Source organism: Pelecanus crispus, chromosome 5, assembly GCF_030463565.1.
Source record: "Pelecanus crispus isolate bPelCri1 chromosome 5, bPelCri1.pri, whole genome shotgun sequence".
In the NCBI taxonomy this organism is placed as follows: Eukaryota; Metazoa; Chordata; class Aves; order Pelecaniformes; family Pelecanidae; genus Pelecanus; species Pelecanus crispus.
In genome coordinates this window covers 61,710,082-61,726,930 of record NC_134647.1, presented here as the reverse complement: position 1 = coordinate 61,726,930, position 16,849 = coordinate 61,710,082, and the positions used below count along the sequence as shown (strand labels likewise).

Below are 16,849 nucleotides of genomic sequence, written 5' to 3'. Positions count from 1 at the left end.
AATTACAGGATTTGTTATGTATCCCAGGCTGCCTCCCAGTACAAAAAAAATGGTGACTGATGCCGTCTCTTCATGATAAACATTCACTTAGATACATGTGGAGGCTGAAATACAATGAAGATTAAGTGTTTCTTTTTCCTTTACTCTGAGCAAGCAGTGTTCAGCTTTCATGAGAATGTTTAAATCCCTTTTAAGACTAAGTAAAAGCAACCTGTATTACATATTGCATATTCTGACTGTGAACACAGATTCTATCTACTGGAAAACCTACAGAAAAAAACTGCAAAAGGTATTTAAAAAACAATCTTCAAATTAAGACCACATAAAATGAAATTGCTCTGCAACACTAGCATTTTAGAGATAATATATCTTATGAAAGTCTAACACTTAATTATGGAAAATGAAATAAGAAGCATGAAAATTATAATTGAACAGTTAGTCCCCCTGATACATTCACAGAATAGAGTACTAAAAAAATCTTATGAATCCGGGGAAATGAAATATGGGTCAATGTAAAAAAAAAAAAACCCAGAAACAACGGGAAGCCCAAATCCTACTTTAAATATATATTCAAGCATTTGCATCAAGCAATTCCTTCTTCAGCAAGCTGAGCACCCAGCATTTTCACTACCATCACCACCTCTTTGAAGTTCAGACCTCCTCAAATGTATTCTGCTGCTTTACATGAATTTCTGTCACCACTCTTTCCTTCCCCATTATCACCTGCACCACAGAGAGCTCAAAAATTCACACAAAATCCCACAGGAAATGCAAAAGATCTATATAAAACTGCAAAGTGTCTTCTGTCTCTCATCTGCAGCTCTTTACAAGTTTCTCAAACTGTTTTGAAAAGAGAGTTCTGCTTACACCATGGAAGGAGGGAAGATGTGAACTGAAATAATCAACAACCACCACCACAAATGCCCCAAACCAGCCTGAATGGTGTAGCAGGCTGCTAACTTCATACACGGGCTACACTGGGAACCTCTGCGTGTCTGTAGCAGTGCCTGTAACACATGTCCAGATCAGGGGTTTTGTTCAACAGTTTCATTATCAGTAACAAATGCCCACCACTTGCCTCATTGTGGCTGGTCCAGCATTAATGAGCATTTTAGGAGACTGCAAATGGGATCTGGGGTCCTACTTTTTTTACAGGGATTCTTTACAAGTGCAGACACCCCACTTAACATGACCCTCTTCTACCCCTGGAGTGTCTGTGTTGCCCTTGAGTGCTACGTTTGCCCTGAAAAAGCAGCCCTACCCGCTCCTCCCTGGGCAATCACTCGGTTCAGCACAGAGCTTCATCTCCCTGCCACAGGGTTCAGGACGGCAAGACTCTGGAACATTCCAGGAGGACATGAAGCCACCCAGGGCAGCGGCACCGCTTCCCACAGCTCCACCTGTGTGGAGTTTCTTCATACAGGGAGCACAGTATCAAAGACATTCCTATCTGCTTTACGTGTAAAGGGGGAAAAAAAAGATTGTTTTAAATTAGTATAGCTCAGCAAATCTTAATTATTATTGTCAAGATTTTTTAGTAACATATACAACTTATTTACCTACAAATTCTTTCTTCTGCCTGTGCTGGATACTCACATTCACCAAGTTCTTAGTCATTGCTTAATTATTGCTACGAAGCCTTATTAATATGTATGGATAAAAAGCTCTCTGGCAGGAATGCATGTTAATGAAGTCGCTGAAAGGCAACAAGCAGTAATTTCTAGATGGTTATGCCATGACTAACAATAGCAAACTGACTGAAGCAGCCCACGGACAGGATGAGGTATGGAAGGAAAAAATCAAATTCATTTTAATACTTTAATGATAAACTTAATTAGAAAGCGTTCAGGCATTTTGACTGAGCAGTTACCGCTTCGAACGGCTTGCAACTATTCTTGAGAGGAGCGGTGTCACTCAAAATGTCTGCAAGCGCCCAGCAGCGTTGTCTGTAGGCTGCGTGAAGGGAGGACCTTGAAAAGGAGACATTTTGTGGCCATCCTGCATTTAACGGCCAGGGAAGCAGCAGCGCGTTATTTTTGAGGCTAGTCGGGTCTGTAACGTTCTATACTGCCCAACAGCATGTAATTTACAGATCACACACGTACGCTGCGTTATGTAATTGTACTTATTTGCTAGAGCAGCAACTGGCTTTGCTCTGTGTTATTTTTGTCACGTTTGCCCTTCCAAGGCGAAGTTACGGTTTTCGCAGCGTTACCCAGGCCTTCCCTGAGGGCGCAGGCCCAGCGGGCGCCATGGCGGGGCACCCAGAGGGGCCTGAGGCGGCGGGGAGACCCCGACGGGGAGGAGAACTGCTCCGAGAGGGGCCCCAGGGCGATGGCTGGCAGCACCTGAGCCGGGGCACCGCCGAGGGACACCCGGCACCGAGTGGAAGCCAGCCCAGCACGCCTCCTTTGGAAGGCAGGGGAGGAGGCACCCGGCAGCGCGACCCCGCTCCGGCTGTGTGGGGCCGTGAGCGGGAAGCCGGCGCGGCGCGGCGCGGCCCGGCCCCAGGGCGCAGCAAGGCCCCGCCGGCAGGCCCGGCCCGGGCACCCGGGGCAGAGAACACCCGGAGCAGAGGACACCCGGGGGCGGGCCGCCGCCTAGGCTGCGGAGCCGCCCGAGAGGCGGGTCCGGAGCAGACGGCTCAGCGGCGGCTGCCCGAGTAAGGGTCGGCGGGGGCGCAGGGGAGGCCGCGGCGGACGCGGGGAAGGAGGGGAGGGGAGGGGAGGCAGCGGCGGGCGGGCCGGCCCGGGAGCCCCGCCGCAGGGTCTGCGGCTCCGCGCTTCCTGCCCGGGAACGGGCGCTCAGGGGCCGCACGGCCCCGCCTCCGCCGCGTCCCGGAGGCCTCGGCTGGGCCCGGGCCCGGGCCCGGCGGCTTCTCCTGCCCCGCTCGTCCCCGGAGCCCCGCGGGGCCTCGGGGCGCTGCCGCCGCCGCCTCCCGGGGCTCTCCTCCCCGGGCAGGGTGCGTGCTGCAGGGCGGGAACCGGGGGTATTCCCTCACGACCCCGGCCTGAGGTGTGGTGTCTGTTTTGCCTCGTCTGTCGAGGGAACCTGGAGTTTAATTTTTGGCAATAAATGCTGTTTTTTTCTCCCTTCAGTTCCTAGGGTCATGTGGAACACTGCCACTTTGTGCGCCCTTGGCAGACTGCCCCCCAACGCCACATCTCCGCTGCTTCCAAGGTTACAAACCTTAAATCGCATGTTCGAAAGAAAGTACAAGGACTTGTGTCATGGTAAACAACCCGCACACATACTGCAGAATCAGGGGTTGAAAAGGACATGCGACATGCTTCCCTGCCGTTTAGTAAGTAATAAAGCAAAATATAGACGGTATGCAAAAACTTACCCTGTTTTAGATGGACGTATCCTGTCTGTGTATCGACATGTGTTTGAAGAAAATTTAAGGAACAGTGAGGCTGTTATTAAAAGGTAATAAACTGGTTTTGTGGTGTTTTAAAAATGTTGCTGCTTGTGAGATGATGTGAGAGTTACTTAGAGGCACTTTTGTTCCCCCCCCCCAACCATTTTGAAGCTTAAACTAATTTCCTTGCTGCTCTTTTCTCTAGCTTCTCTGCAGAGTGAATTTTGCAAGGATCAGGACTGTAAATTTTTAAATGTCAGCCCCCCAGAAGAGGTGCCTAAATGTTGACTGAAATGCCTAAACCTAGGTGCAGACTGTATTTAAAGTAGTGCCATGTGACATTGTTTTGCATATACTGCCAAGAAGTAGTTTTTTCTAGACCACCATAAAATTTGTTTCATGTTTGATTTTGAATGCAAAACATAAATGGTGACTCACACATTTACAGATCCCTCCTGAAAAAGTAGGTGACAGTTACTGCAATTAATCGTGATTCACTGATAAAAGCAGGAAAATGTATTTCATGTGTTTGTCCTTAAAGATCAGATGGCAAAAATTCAAAGGCCTTTGTTCAGAGGAATGACACATGAGCTGGAAGCAAAGCTATGGAAAACACACTTCTGCCCTCCTGTGGTGGCATTTACGACATTATTAAAAATCCTTAGCTTTTTTCTCCTGAGGTTTTTCAATCTCCACAATCTGCAGGAAGCCACAGCAAGATAATGGAGTCACGTACAAAGTGGTGCGTAAATAGTTATGTCAAACAGTATTTTTAGTTAAAGATGATGTGTCTTGGTGAAAAATACTTTACATAAAGAAAGAACATGGTTTATTTAAGACCAGAATTATTCAATACCACATTTTTTTAGAGTTTATTCAGTTCTTTATCTGTACCTGATGCTGCCCTGACGATAACATTGGTGGTCACTTCCTCTCTCGATGATTGTAGTGACACTGCAGTGTTCGCTACTTTTAAAGTATATTTTCTGTGCTGTAGACTCTGTATTTCTTCTAGACTTAGTAATTTATCCTACTTACCAGTTACTGATTTTTGTCAGATAAACTTGTTGAGGGAAAGTGAAGGAGGAAGCCCTTGACTGGATTCTTCCCTAGAGTGGTTGGAACATGGAGGTAAATGTCCATGCTGAATTAGGACTAGCAATTATGATAGCCTTATTAATAGTGGCAAGTTTATAGGTTAATGTTGTTGTAGGGCAACATCTCTCAAAGTCAGCTTTGGTTGCTGATGATCAGCCCCTTCTCAGTACTCTGCTCATGGGGTTGCTGGCAGAGATTAAATATGATTATATATTGTGAAGTACTGTGTGTTGGGTGTATATGGGCAACACCCAGGGGAGGGCATGGATTTAATAATGTCTACTAGCTATGAACATAAATTACAGATAGAATATTTATATTATTGCACTCTTTTTTTGTCTTTATTAGACAATTTTTTAATAATGAAAGTAAAATGTTTGCTTTAAATAACAAACCTTTGCTTTTTATTACACTTTGTAAGAAACAATAATCCGAAAATGCAAATTCATCTTCATTCTGATACTATTGATATGAAAACTGCGCAATATATTTAGTACTATGTTAAGTATACTAACTGTAGGTAAAGGTGGTTTTCATTAATTGAAACTTTGTTTTTTAAATCAGATATTCAGAGTTGCTAGAGATGGTCAGTAAAGGAGGGGGAGAAAATGCCATCTTGCGTCATACTCAGAGAAATAAGAAGCTGTTTGTTCGTGAACGCCTGAAGTTGCTACTCGATGATGAGTCTTTTCTTGAGCTGTCTCCGCTGGCAGGCCTCAATATGCCATATGGTGATGTCCCTGCTGCTGGGTGCCTTACTGGTAATTGCTAGCAAATGTAATATTATATGTAATGGGAAATTGATGAAGTTCATTTGTTTCATTGCTCATATATTTAAGTATCATTTGTGTTAGATCTAAAGATGGATATGGGTTGAGGGTATTGTTTTGAGCAGCCCATGTTGGCGATGCAGCCCAGAAGGAAGAAGCGTTTGGAACTGACATGATCCTTTAATATAATTTGAGAGATGCTGTTTGGGGGCAGTGATGAGTAAGTGATTGTAGGCAGTGTACGTTAGTTGTAGTATGTGTGTGCTGCACACCTTCCTATACTAACCAGCCTTACTCACTGAAGTGAAGGTGTTTGCTCTTACTGGGAAAGGAAAAAGGATGCATGTAATCAGGTTTATGGAATATTTCAGTATCTTAAGAATGTGCTTTCCTAGGAAAAGTGAACATCAGTTCTAGCCAGTAGCAGCTCCGAACGTGAAAGAGTTCAGCCACAGCTGTATTATTTGTGACCTTTGCTCGGTAATCTGGGAGAAACCTTTAAAGAAAAAAAGTTCTTTCATTTCTTCTAGATTTAGTAATTTCTTCTGCTTAACCAGTTACTGATTTTTGTCTCAAAAAATTTAGAACAATGTGTCAAATACAATGTTGTCTGTTAAAGGAAAGGGGAAAAAGTTACTGTGTGACACAGCATCTGTGACATTTATTTTGTAATATTTTTCAAATTATAGCCAAGTCTTTTCATTGCATTTTGAAGAGCAGTTCCAGTTCAAAAAGTAACTAGAAGAACAGAGTATGAATTTCTATCTTTTGTCGCAGATTGTTAGATTTTTCTGTTTTATATAGGTAATTTTTAATTGCCTTCCCTGTTATCTCAAGAGTTGGAAGTCAGACTATGTATTTTTTTTCTCTTATGTCGTCACCAGGAGTAAGTAAGGTTGTTTTGAGTTCTGCCATTTAGATTTTTTTAAAATGTCACTAGCTTTCAGTTTGTTATTCCAGAGAAGAGCTGTAGATTTCTTGGCTGTGTGATATTTGCAACTTAATTTGCAGCTTCTTGATACAGTATTACCAAAAGAACTTCCGAGCTATAATTTTCCCCCCTTGTTTTGTCTATGGTATTTTAGAGAGTCCTGATAAGTATCTGTGGTACCACTTACAGGAATTGGCAAAATCTGTGGGGTCTGGTGTGTCTTCACGGCAAATGATGCAACTGTGAAAGGCGGAACTGTTTATCCAATTGGAGTGAAGAAGCAATTAAGAGCTCAAGAAATAGCCATGCAGAACAGGCTGTTATCTGTCTACCTCATTGATAGTGGGGGAGCATTTCTACCACTACAGGTAATATCAGAACCACTTCACAGAAGAAAATACCTATGTTTATTTTAATCATACTAATGTTTAGTAATAAATCGCAGATTTATGTTTTGTTTTCTTGGCTGGTTGAGTTTCACTGTCTGTTACACTTCAGTTGAGTTTTGTCCACAAATTGGAGTCTGGGAGATGATTTGAAGATACGTACCAGTGGTGATGACTATGGCTAACCTTACGTCTAGCATCTAATGAAGGTTCAGAAACTTGAATATCAGTGGGGGGACAAAGTACTGACCAAGCACGGGTATTCCTCAGTGTGCTGAAATGCTTTGGTGTCTTTAATAAATTCGTATGTTGTTTGAAGTTTCTATTTTCAACTTCAGAATCTGTAAAATTACTCTGCATTTTGTTGTAAAGTTTGTGATAGTAATGCAGTAATTTCCATGGCCTTTAAAAATGTAGGTTTTGAAATTCTTACTGTAAAAGGAGAATTTGCACAGGTTACTTTCCAAAGTACAGAGGTCATGTTATCACAGAGACTATAGTAGTTCCTTCTCCAGACTGAAAGCAAACACATAGGAAAAGTTTTTACCTGACTTAAGGAACTGTATTGAAAACTAAGTAAAAAGGGAAACTGTGCTGAAGTCATTTCACAGATCAGGTATGAACATGAGCTTCCCCTTCTCCATGTTTACGGTCCCAGTTTGCGTAGAACAAATTGGATGCACAAAAAATTATGAAACTTACTTCTGCTTTTGGAACACATGGGTATTTTTGTGGAATTGTGCAATGTATAATGGGAATAAATACCATAGCGAATGCTGTGTATGAAAGTTTTAGGTATGATTGTTAGTGGTGACCTTCCTGGAGTCGGTTACAATGTGTTTGTGAATGAATGGAGTGAAGAGGAAGCATTGGCTTTTGTAGTTAATGTTGAAACTCACTGTCTTTTCTCTGTAACGTCAGTCAGAGCTGTTTCCTGACAAGTCACACGGTGGCAGAGTTTTCTACAATGAAGCAGTAATGTCTGCCATGAGAATCCCTCAGGTACAGTGTCATTTGGAGTACAAGTAAGTGTAGTACATGTGATCAGTAGAGTTCTGAAAAGTTTTGTTCCAATACAGATTCTAAGAACAACTCTCAAACATGCAAAACATTTTCTAAAGCTCACCTTTTCTATTTGTGGAAAAGGGAGATTCAAATAGTATCTCACATAACAGAATACTTCAGCCTTAAGGATCCTCTAAGTGTTTACAGACTGATCATGGTGGAAAAGCATCAAATCACTAGGTTTTTTCAGGGTAAACATAGAACTCTCTCAAAACCAGTATTTTTGTTCATGCTGGTATTTATATCTCTAGTTCATTGTTCCCCAAGCTGCAATTTAGTCTCTTGAACGTTTCTGAAATAAATGTAATGGTTTTGCCTTTCCATTGTCCTCTCTGCAGCATCTTGGTTTGTTTTGGTTTCTTTGTCCTTCAGGTGTCAGTGGTGTGTGGCACCTGTGTAGCTGGAGGTGCTTATGTTCCAACCATGGCAGAAGAAACTGTGATTATAGATAAAATCGGTACACTGTTCCTTGCTGGCCCACCTCTGGTAAAAGCTGCTACAGGAGAAGATGTCTCTCCTGAGGACCTAGGAGGAGCTAAACTTCACTCTAAGTATGTGAAATAAGTCTTAAAAATAGGATAGAATTCAGCATACTCAGCTTTAAAGAAACTGTCATTTCTTCTTAAAATAATGTGAATGAAGGTACTCCAGTGACAGGATACAATATGGTCCTCAAGGACTGAAAAAACAGGCAGTGGGGGGAAAAAAAAAAACCAGTAGAAATGATACTTGAATTATTATAAAGGTTGGTGGCATTCAGTTATATATGTGGGAGTATCATGGGGCTAGATATAACTCTTTGAAATGAAAAAAGTAACATGGCATTGTAATTTTAGCTTTACTACTGTCCAAGGGAACTTTCCACTATACACACACACACACACACACACACACACACACACGTTCTGATAGAAATCTCACGTAACTGCGGAGGTCAGGATCAGGGCCAAAAGTGGAACCTATTATTACACTGTTTGCTTTCCTTCTCAAGTCTGGGGTATTGTTAGATCAGCCAAATGGAAGTAAAATTTAAGTGGTGTTATGGGGTGAAGCAGGGACTGGACAAATCTGGATTTGGTTCCCCATTTTTCCACATACTTTCTGAACAACTTCAGGTGAGTCAGTTCCTCTGTGCCTCAGAGGGACCAGCTGTAGAAGAGGGATGGTATCATTTCTTTTCCTAATGTAAACATTGTCAGGATACAAATATTAAAAAATAATCGTGAGTATTCAAATACTGTGATGATGGGGAAAATGCATAAGAAATTCTCTTTTCTCCCCTAAACTGATGAGTGGAGAGGTGGTATGACTTCTTTCCATTTGTCTGCTTCTGAAGACACTAGACAAACTCACTGCAGAGAAGAATCTGAATGCTTGTAAAAGTACCTGAAGCAAAGAAGAAAAATGGAAAGCCTGCTGCCTCTGCTGTTCATAGCAGGAGATGAGCAAGCAGGAAATAAACCTGATAGTAGCCATCTAACCATTTATTTAATGCTATTTTTCTATGTCAGAAATATCTGTAGTTGTCAAAATAGTTATTCCCTTCTAGATAGAGGAAAGGGGTGGTTTTGCTTCTTTGTTCTTGGCATTCTGTGCTGTGTGTATGGTAACTAGATTCCATACCTTTCTCATAAAAGCAAATACTAGTGTGACAGTCAGCTGTGTTACCCATAATAAGTTACTGTCTTTCTATCCAGGCTGAAAGTGCTTATTTTGAAATAATTTTTAAAGTTTGTTTTCCCTTTATTATATTGTTTGCAACGTCATCATGATGAAAATAAATTCAAAGGTCTTTCAGTAATATAGGTAAACACAAAGGTCACAGGGAAGAACTTTGTACTGTGAATTTGTTTTTGGGTTGGATTGCTCAGAAATTCTACTGACTTAACTGCTTTCAGCTCATTCATACAAGAACAAAATCACACCATATTTTCAGGGAGTTTGGAGAGTCACAGTACAGATTAAGGTTTTTCCTTTAGTTTGGGTTTTCTATGAGAATTCTGATTTCATTAATTCAATACTAATTAATGTTGCTCTCTCTCCTAGAGTCAGTGGCTGTAGTGACCATTTTGCATCTTCAGAAAAGGAAGCCTATGAATGTATTCGAAATGTTATCTCTACATTAAATTATGATCCACTGCCAGAGGAGGTCACAGAGCATGACAGTCCTCTGTATAGTTCTGATGAGCTCTTGGGACTGGCACCGAGAGATTATAGGTGTACTCTTCCTGTAAAATTGGTAAGGTGACAGATCCTGTATTCCTTCATCCTTTCAGTCTGCTCTGTCTAATAGCTCCAGATTAACAGGCAGTTCTCTCTGAAGTACCTGAGATATTCTGTTTTGTTACCTAATCAGTTGCCAAACTATCTTGAGTCTGCAGCAAAGCAGAATGACAACAATTCTGTAGAATGATAGAAAATATTTAAGCTGAAAACCTGCTAGAAATAAGATAATTACAGATTATGCCAGCTGATCCTCATCTGTTTCCATGCACTGTTTGAGATGCTGTTATGTCCGTATGTCTTGTACTGTGTTGGCTGCCTTGAGAATGTGCACCCCTTTAGTGTTCTGTTTCCCCCTCCCCCTGCCTTTTTTTTTTCCCCCTCAAGTAAAGACTATTTTGTAACTTAATGCCTAATGAAAATACTGCCTGAAAAATAACCAAGCTCAAATTAAACTTGTTTGAGGCTGGGACAGACACTAATACATAACCAGAGACGTGCAGAACTGCCCATGCTATTTTCATTGTGTTGTTCTAGAAGAGATTTAGTCTCCAAGGATGTGAATCCAGTATCTTTTCCAGGGGTAAATTCCTACAGTTAAGGGGATTGGCTGTAGAAAGCAGTGTAGCTTTGAAGGCAGCTTTTAAACTGTGTTTGAAAAAAGCATGAGCAAAAAGCTGCTGAATGTATCTTATGCACACAAACTGTAACTGCACATGCCAGGTTTTTGACATTTTTATGCACGTGAACAACTGTGCTCCATAACACTGAAATAATTTTGGAGTTGAACTTTGGCCCAAAATACATGGTTGGTAACCAAATGTAAACACAAATTCTATGTTTTGTGCATATTGAGTATTTAGCAGAATGTAAGACCTAACAGGGCCTCTGTGCTCATTTAGGTTGACTTCTTGCGTTATACAAGTCTCCTTACTATTTAAACAGAGTGTGTCTTTTAGCAGAACTGTCCTATTTTCACCTAAATTTCTGTAGTAAAGACTGTATATTTCTTTGCAGATTCTGAGCCGTCTGATGGATGGAAGCAGATTCCAGGAATTCAAGGCAAATTATGGAACAACATTAGTAACAGGATTTGGCCATGTGGAAGGGTAAGGCTATAACATTTCACTATCAAAATGTATGGACATATTTGTCTAAATAGCTTTCATATCATCATCAGGTTTTATGATATTCCAGTAACAATGTTTACAAAGTTCTGAATCAGTCAATAATTGGGAATAAAATACTTCTAGAAAGCCTGATCTTCTGTCTCTGAGCTCTGAATTCATCATGTCTCGGGCCAATAGCAGCAGAGAGTGATTACAAATGAATGGTTTTCATGACTTTGTGAAATGATTTGTTTGTTCACAAAAACTGCTAGCCAGACAGTTGGAACACTGAAGTCTCAGCAGATTCCTTAAGAAATAAGAAACAGCATCTTTAAAAGTGCTCTTTCTCAAACTGAGCTGAAAGCTATCATCCCTTCTCCCATGTGATGGAGATGGGATAATACCCATACAATAAAAGCTTGCATAATTCAGATCAGAGTGTATTATTAACACATTCATGAAGCATACAACATCCCAGTTAAATCATAATTTTTTTATTTTAAAAAAAAAGGTAGAAAAATATATTTTTAGAGCCTCTTTAGGTTTGAAGTACAAACTTTTCAGATTAACTGTTATGTTGTATGTTACGGGAATTGGAGAGAGCCCAGAGTCCTGGCACCTTGTACGTTGTCTTTTAGTGTAAACTCTGACAGGTCATCTATAGCTTTACCTGCCCTCTGGGTATTAATCCGTGTTAATGCTTCCATGCTTTACGTATCAGGAGGGCTGTAAGACCTCTTGTTTGTTAGGTATGTGAGGGTCCTTGAATGAAATGGCGTGTGTAAGTACATCCTTTTACATTCTGAATTTCTGTGTGTGTGTACAGATATTTATGTTTCCATCCTTCAGAACATTATGAGCTACAGTTTCGTAATTTCTGGGGTTCAAAGGTGAAAACGTTCATGTATCTGTTTTGTAGGCATTTGGTGGGGATAGTGGCTAACAATGGGGAGTTGTCTCATGATGCTTCTCTCAAGGGTAGCCATTTTGTACAGCTGTGCAGTCAGCGGAGCGTTCCCATCCTCTTTTTCCAAAACACTGCTCCACATACAGCAGAGCCAACAAGCATCTCACAGGTATGGCATTTTTAGTTCAATATGCTTAATTCAAGTAACGCCTAGTTCTTGTTTTGTTTAAGATTACATTTTGAAAATTATTAATTGTTAGGAAAACAGTTGTTTTTTTTTTAAAACCACTCGTGATGGTTTAAACCAAGAAGTTTTGTAATTACTTTGTTCTTCAATCTTTCCATTAGCATTCTCATTTTATTCTAATTTTAAGCAGGCCTCTGTGCTTATCTAGAATGGTACTGTCCAGCTGGCATGCAAGCTGTAAAACTTGGAAGTGATAGTGCTTTTTACATTGAAATACAACCTGTCGATGCTTTTCTAAAAGAGAAATGTCTGTTTTTCTGTGGAGCACAGTGGTATCAAAAGAAAAGGCATTAAACTACAGTATGTTTTATCCTGGGCTACAGAGAGCCTTACAGTAAAACCTACATTAGATTCTCTGAGCAGAGACTGCTTCTGCAGCTGTGTTCCTCCCAACCGTCACCAGCACTTAAGACAAAGCCTGGAATAATTGCATTGTATCTGAGCTTTGCTAATGCATGGGAGAGGCAGGGTTGCACTGTATCGTGCGTTTTTGCACACTGGTTATAATTGTTTTGCTGATTTAGATTGTAAAATAAGTGCATAATGGGCTATGGTAGTTAATGATGCTGTCTTACTGTTGTGGAAGAAATGATCATACAGAAAGAAATAAATGTTTTAGAAATACAAGTTTGGTGGGAGCGGAGGGAATCTAGAAGAAAGACTTAAAGGATCCAAAATATTTATTGTCATTTCAGGCAGAGGCTCACTCCAACAGATTAAAAGCCCAGGCCTCCATGATGACTGCTGTTGCTTGTGCTGCTGTTCCCAAAATAACCATTGTAATTGGTGGCTGTTACGGGAGCGAAAGTTATGTTATGGTATGGGTAGCATAAATGTTGATGGGTTTGGTGATAGTCGTTTTACACTTTACCAAGATTACACAGCACTTTGTTTTAAAAACAGAATCAGCTGTTGTTTCAGACATTTAACTCAATTCATTATTTTAACTACTTTTAAAGTAAGAAATGCATCACAGGTTGTGGTTACAGAAAATTTGGTCTTCATCTAAGAACCTAGAGCCAGTTCTTAAAAAACAGGTTATCTGAAAATGTCCCTACTTGGAGCCAATCCTGTCTTTTTCCCAGCAAATGCTGCTTGTTTTCAGTGATCAAGGAGCACATCTCCTTTACTTGTGCTACTATGTGTGCTGTTCATGCTGCTAGTAAGTGCAATAGGGCTCTTTGCTCAGAATTAGACATCTAAGTGCTTGGAGGAAAAATGAAATAATAAAATAGCAATACTGAAGGCAGTGGGGACTGTGATGGTTGCTACTGCAGGGCGTCTCTACTGATACAGGAGCTGTAATGGTAAAGGGGTTGTATCATTAATGCTTTACAAATTAAACCGTATTACATTCTGCGTTGCACTTGATTGTGTCATCCTACAGCCGTCTTTTTGTGATTAATTTCAATGAGTTTGTACTGTGCATTTTTTTTTGCAGTGCGGGAGATCATTCAGTCCAAACTTTCTGTTCTTGTGGCCTAATGCAAGAATTGCTCTTGTGGATTCAAGGCATTTCTCCACAGTCCCACAAGCTGGGGACAATGACTGTACAGGAGATGAATCAGAGCTAAAACGTCTGAAAGAAAAGTAAGGACATTAAATAAAAACCCTTGCAGTTACACTGGGATTTAATTAGTTAAATTGCCTACTTTTGTTCATCTTACAGATCAACACATCCCAAACAAAGCAAACCTGAATCTACTGAAAAATATTTTAAATTTCCATGTAATTCCACATCTGCTCTTAGGATCAAACACAAATGTTTGACTTACAAACAAACAAAAAAAAACCTACCCCCACCCCCCAGAAAATAAACAACCCTGAAACGATACAACCCAAAATCAAGATAATCTGCTGTATATTAAACAGTGGTGATCTTCTGAATGTGGAGGATGGTGTGTACTGCAGAATGATCAGATCTATTATGTAGTATTTGCTGGATTCTAATTAATTTTAGCAGTAGTCCTGCACATTCACTTGAGACTGAAGTATAAGCCTTTTTCATCTATGATTTTGTTTTACTGGCCTGATGTTTTTTATTACATTTTTGTACTTTTAAGCTTGTCTAATGCTCTCTGTTCTCCAGGCTAGAGGAAGAAAGCAGTGCATTTTACTCCTCTGCCAGACTCTGGGATGATGGTGTAATTCTACCTCAAAATACTAGAAAGGTAGGGTTTTTTCCATACATGTTCTTTACAGTACGTTTTATCCTCTGATCTCAAAAGGATTTTGCAGCAAATGTGCAAGCGTATGACTCATTCAAGGTCAGCGTCGTGCTGATTCCCAGAACCAGGTCTCCCACTTCTTACTCCATTTTCTGTGGCATTTGGTTTTGCAATTCTCATCTTTTCTCTTCCCTATTAGGCTATCCAAAAAGTTTCTGTTCAATTCTGGTTACTTGACTACAGTATTTCCTCACTGAGCCTCTTAATTGACTTTACCATTTGATTCTGTATCTGAATCCCTTCTTTTTTGGTCTTGCATAATCAGCCATATCTTCACTCTTTTAAGTTCAGGCTCTTCACCATTCACATTGTTTCCATTCTTTTGTCCTAGGATGTTTCTTTTTGCTACTTTCTCTTTGTGCTTGTAATATGCTGCTTATATTTCTGATGTGCCCCACCCTGTCGTCTTATTTTTTTCTAAGTTGGCAGACGTCCACTCCATTAGATGTTTTCTGAAAGCCGCCACCTTTGTTCTTCTATTTTTCCTTATTATATTGTTTATTAGCAATACTTAATGTTCTTTGCACTTCTGAAGCTTGTTTACTTAAAGATCATAAATACAGCCTGCTATCAATTAAGCCTTCAAAATATGGTACATATTTATGGTACTACATAGATGTTAAATATTTTCTGTGGAGTTTATGGGAACTTTAACTGGAGAGCACTGAGAAGCATTTTCTAGTTCTAGAGCCCAGAGACTCACTCTCTCTAGGAACTGAACTACACATGAAAAGAAAATGTGACAGTGTTGTTGTTACTCTTATGTAATTTTCAGCAGCACACCCCAGTTCATGTTTGCATGTTTAGCTGTTTTTTTCCAATATTGTTTTGCTACTTTATCTCAGTTCTTGCTGATAGATGGAATTTATGTTTAGCTTTGTCTGAACTGGCAGCACATGCTCATTCAGTTCGTTAGCATGCTTTTTTTTAATTGGCTTTAAATGACAATTTGTGCTCCAGTAGCAGTGGAATATGAACAGTGAAATTGGGACAATGCTTATCGTGACTCTTGATTTCAAACAAGATACACAAAAGGTTTTGGCAAAGGAGACTATTATATGCACCATATGATAAAAGTTAACAAAATCTTAAAGGAGAATTATCTTGTTTCTAAAGACCAAACCCAATTCTGTATTTTCAGTCCCTGTTGTCACAAGACACCAAGAAAGAGGATGTTTTAGAAAAAGGTGGATGCAGAAGAGCAGGGTGTTCTCCTAATTTTTGATATACGATTGGAAATAGCTACGTAATAATAGAAATGGATTATCACGTAATATATTTTCATTGGAGTTTTACAGCAAAATAGCTTCCCAGTGTTCCAAAAGTAATTCTCTTGTCACCACAGTGACTTTAAAATGGTTTAGTGGTCTCTGTATGCAATGCATAAACTTTGGGATCCTGGGGACACTTCTTCCATTACATTTCCCCTGCCCTGGTGGTACATTACGCTGACGTGTATTTCCCCTAATGCTACAGCCGACAACTGTTCATTTTAAATGTTCATTGTTTTGCAAAAAGTAAAAACAAATACACTACGGAATGAGTACATAATTAGTAAGTTTTACTAATTTGTTTGTTTCAGAGGCCCCTTGCTTATATTGTCTTTTGTTTTTAATTAGGTAATTGCACAGTGCTTAGAGATCATAGAACAGCAGAAGTACCAGATCGTATCTCCGTATCGATATCCTGTCATCAGAATGTGACTGCAGCCATTTTCAAATAATCAGCCTTTTAAAGTTAGCACTGTGTACTAGAAATCTTTAATGTCACTGATTTTCTAATTCTTTGATAACATTAATAAAAATGTTAAACCATTGCAGACAAACAAGCAAACCTGGATTCTAAGTCTATTAGCAATAAGTTTGTATTTTGAACCATAGCCTCTTACTACATTAGTTGAAAATTTATTTTGTGAAAAGGAAGGATTAAGCTGGGAGTCTATAGCACAATAAGGAAGCAAATTCATCCCAAGCTGTAACAATTGCTTGATTTTTTTCATATTCATGTTTTAGTATGAAATCCAGAACTTAAGAAACTGTACTTTGACAGAAAAAAATGGGAAAGAGAAAACAAAGAAGATAGTGTATGCAGTTTTCAGCCTTAGTAAGGGACAAAGTGCTGCCTGCCACACAGCCTTGGGCCTGCCACTTCAGATTTCCAAAGCAGCTATGGAAAGGCTTCACTCAGATTGCTCTGAGGATACTAAAGGAGTGACCAGGAGGTGATTTAAATCCATAATCCTTCAGTATATGCTAAAAATTACCTCTTTTCAAGGCATTTAACAGAGCACAGAGACTGTTCTACATAATGTTACCATGTGTACAGGTATTGAGTTTATGCTGTGCCATTTCATGCATCTTTAACTCTGCCACAGCTGCAAAGTTTAATTTTGTAAAACCAAAAAAAATCCTCCCCACCACCCTAAATTTATGTTTTAACTGTATAGTTCTTAGCACTGTACATCTTGAAATTATGCCAAAGGGTGTATTTGAAAAATACCTGGTTAAGTGTTTTGAAGAATCAT

The 16,849-nt window shown here is 40.0% G+C and overlaps 1 protein-coding gene across 4 annotated transcripts; it reads left to right on the top strand.

Moving 5' to 3' along the window:
• The first annotated feature begins 3,109 nt into the window (after positions 1 to 3,109).
• LOC104033043 (methylcrotonoyl-CoA carboxylase beta chain, mitochondrial) lies at positions 3,110 to 16,132 on the top strand. Of its 4 annotated transcripts, none has more exons than XM_009485564.2 (12): positions 3,110 to 3,429; positions 5,024 to 5,220; positions 6,350 to 6,528; positions 7,468 to 7,548; positions 7,984 to 8,162; positions 9,658 to 9,850; positions 10,852 to 10,943; positions 11,863 to 12,019; positions 12,793 to 12,915; positions 13,539 to 13,687; positions 14,187 to 14,268; positions 15,945 to 16,132. In XM_009485564.2, exons 1-12 carry the CDS (start codon positions 3,110 to 3,112, stop codon positions 16,026 to 16,028), a joined length of 1,836 nt encoding a protein of 611 aa, XP_009483839.2. In that variant the 3' UTR covers positions 16,029 to 16,132. The 4 variants fall into 4 exon arrangements, with proteins under 4 accessions (XP_009483839.2, XP_075566491.1, XP_075566490.1 ...); XM_075710376.1 differs by having other exon boundaries at positions 3,292 to 3,304; XM_075710375.1 differs by lacking the exon at positions 3,110 to 3,429 and adding an exon at positions 3,905 to 4,103.
• The last annotated feature ends 717 nt before the right edge of the window (positions 16,133 to 16,849 follow it).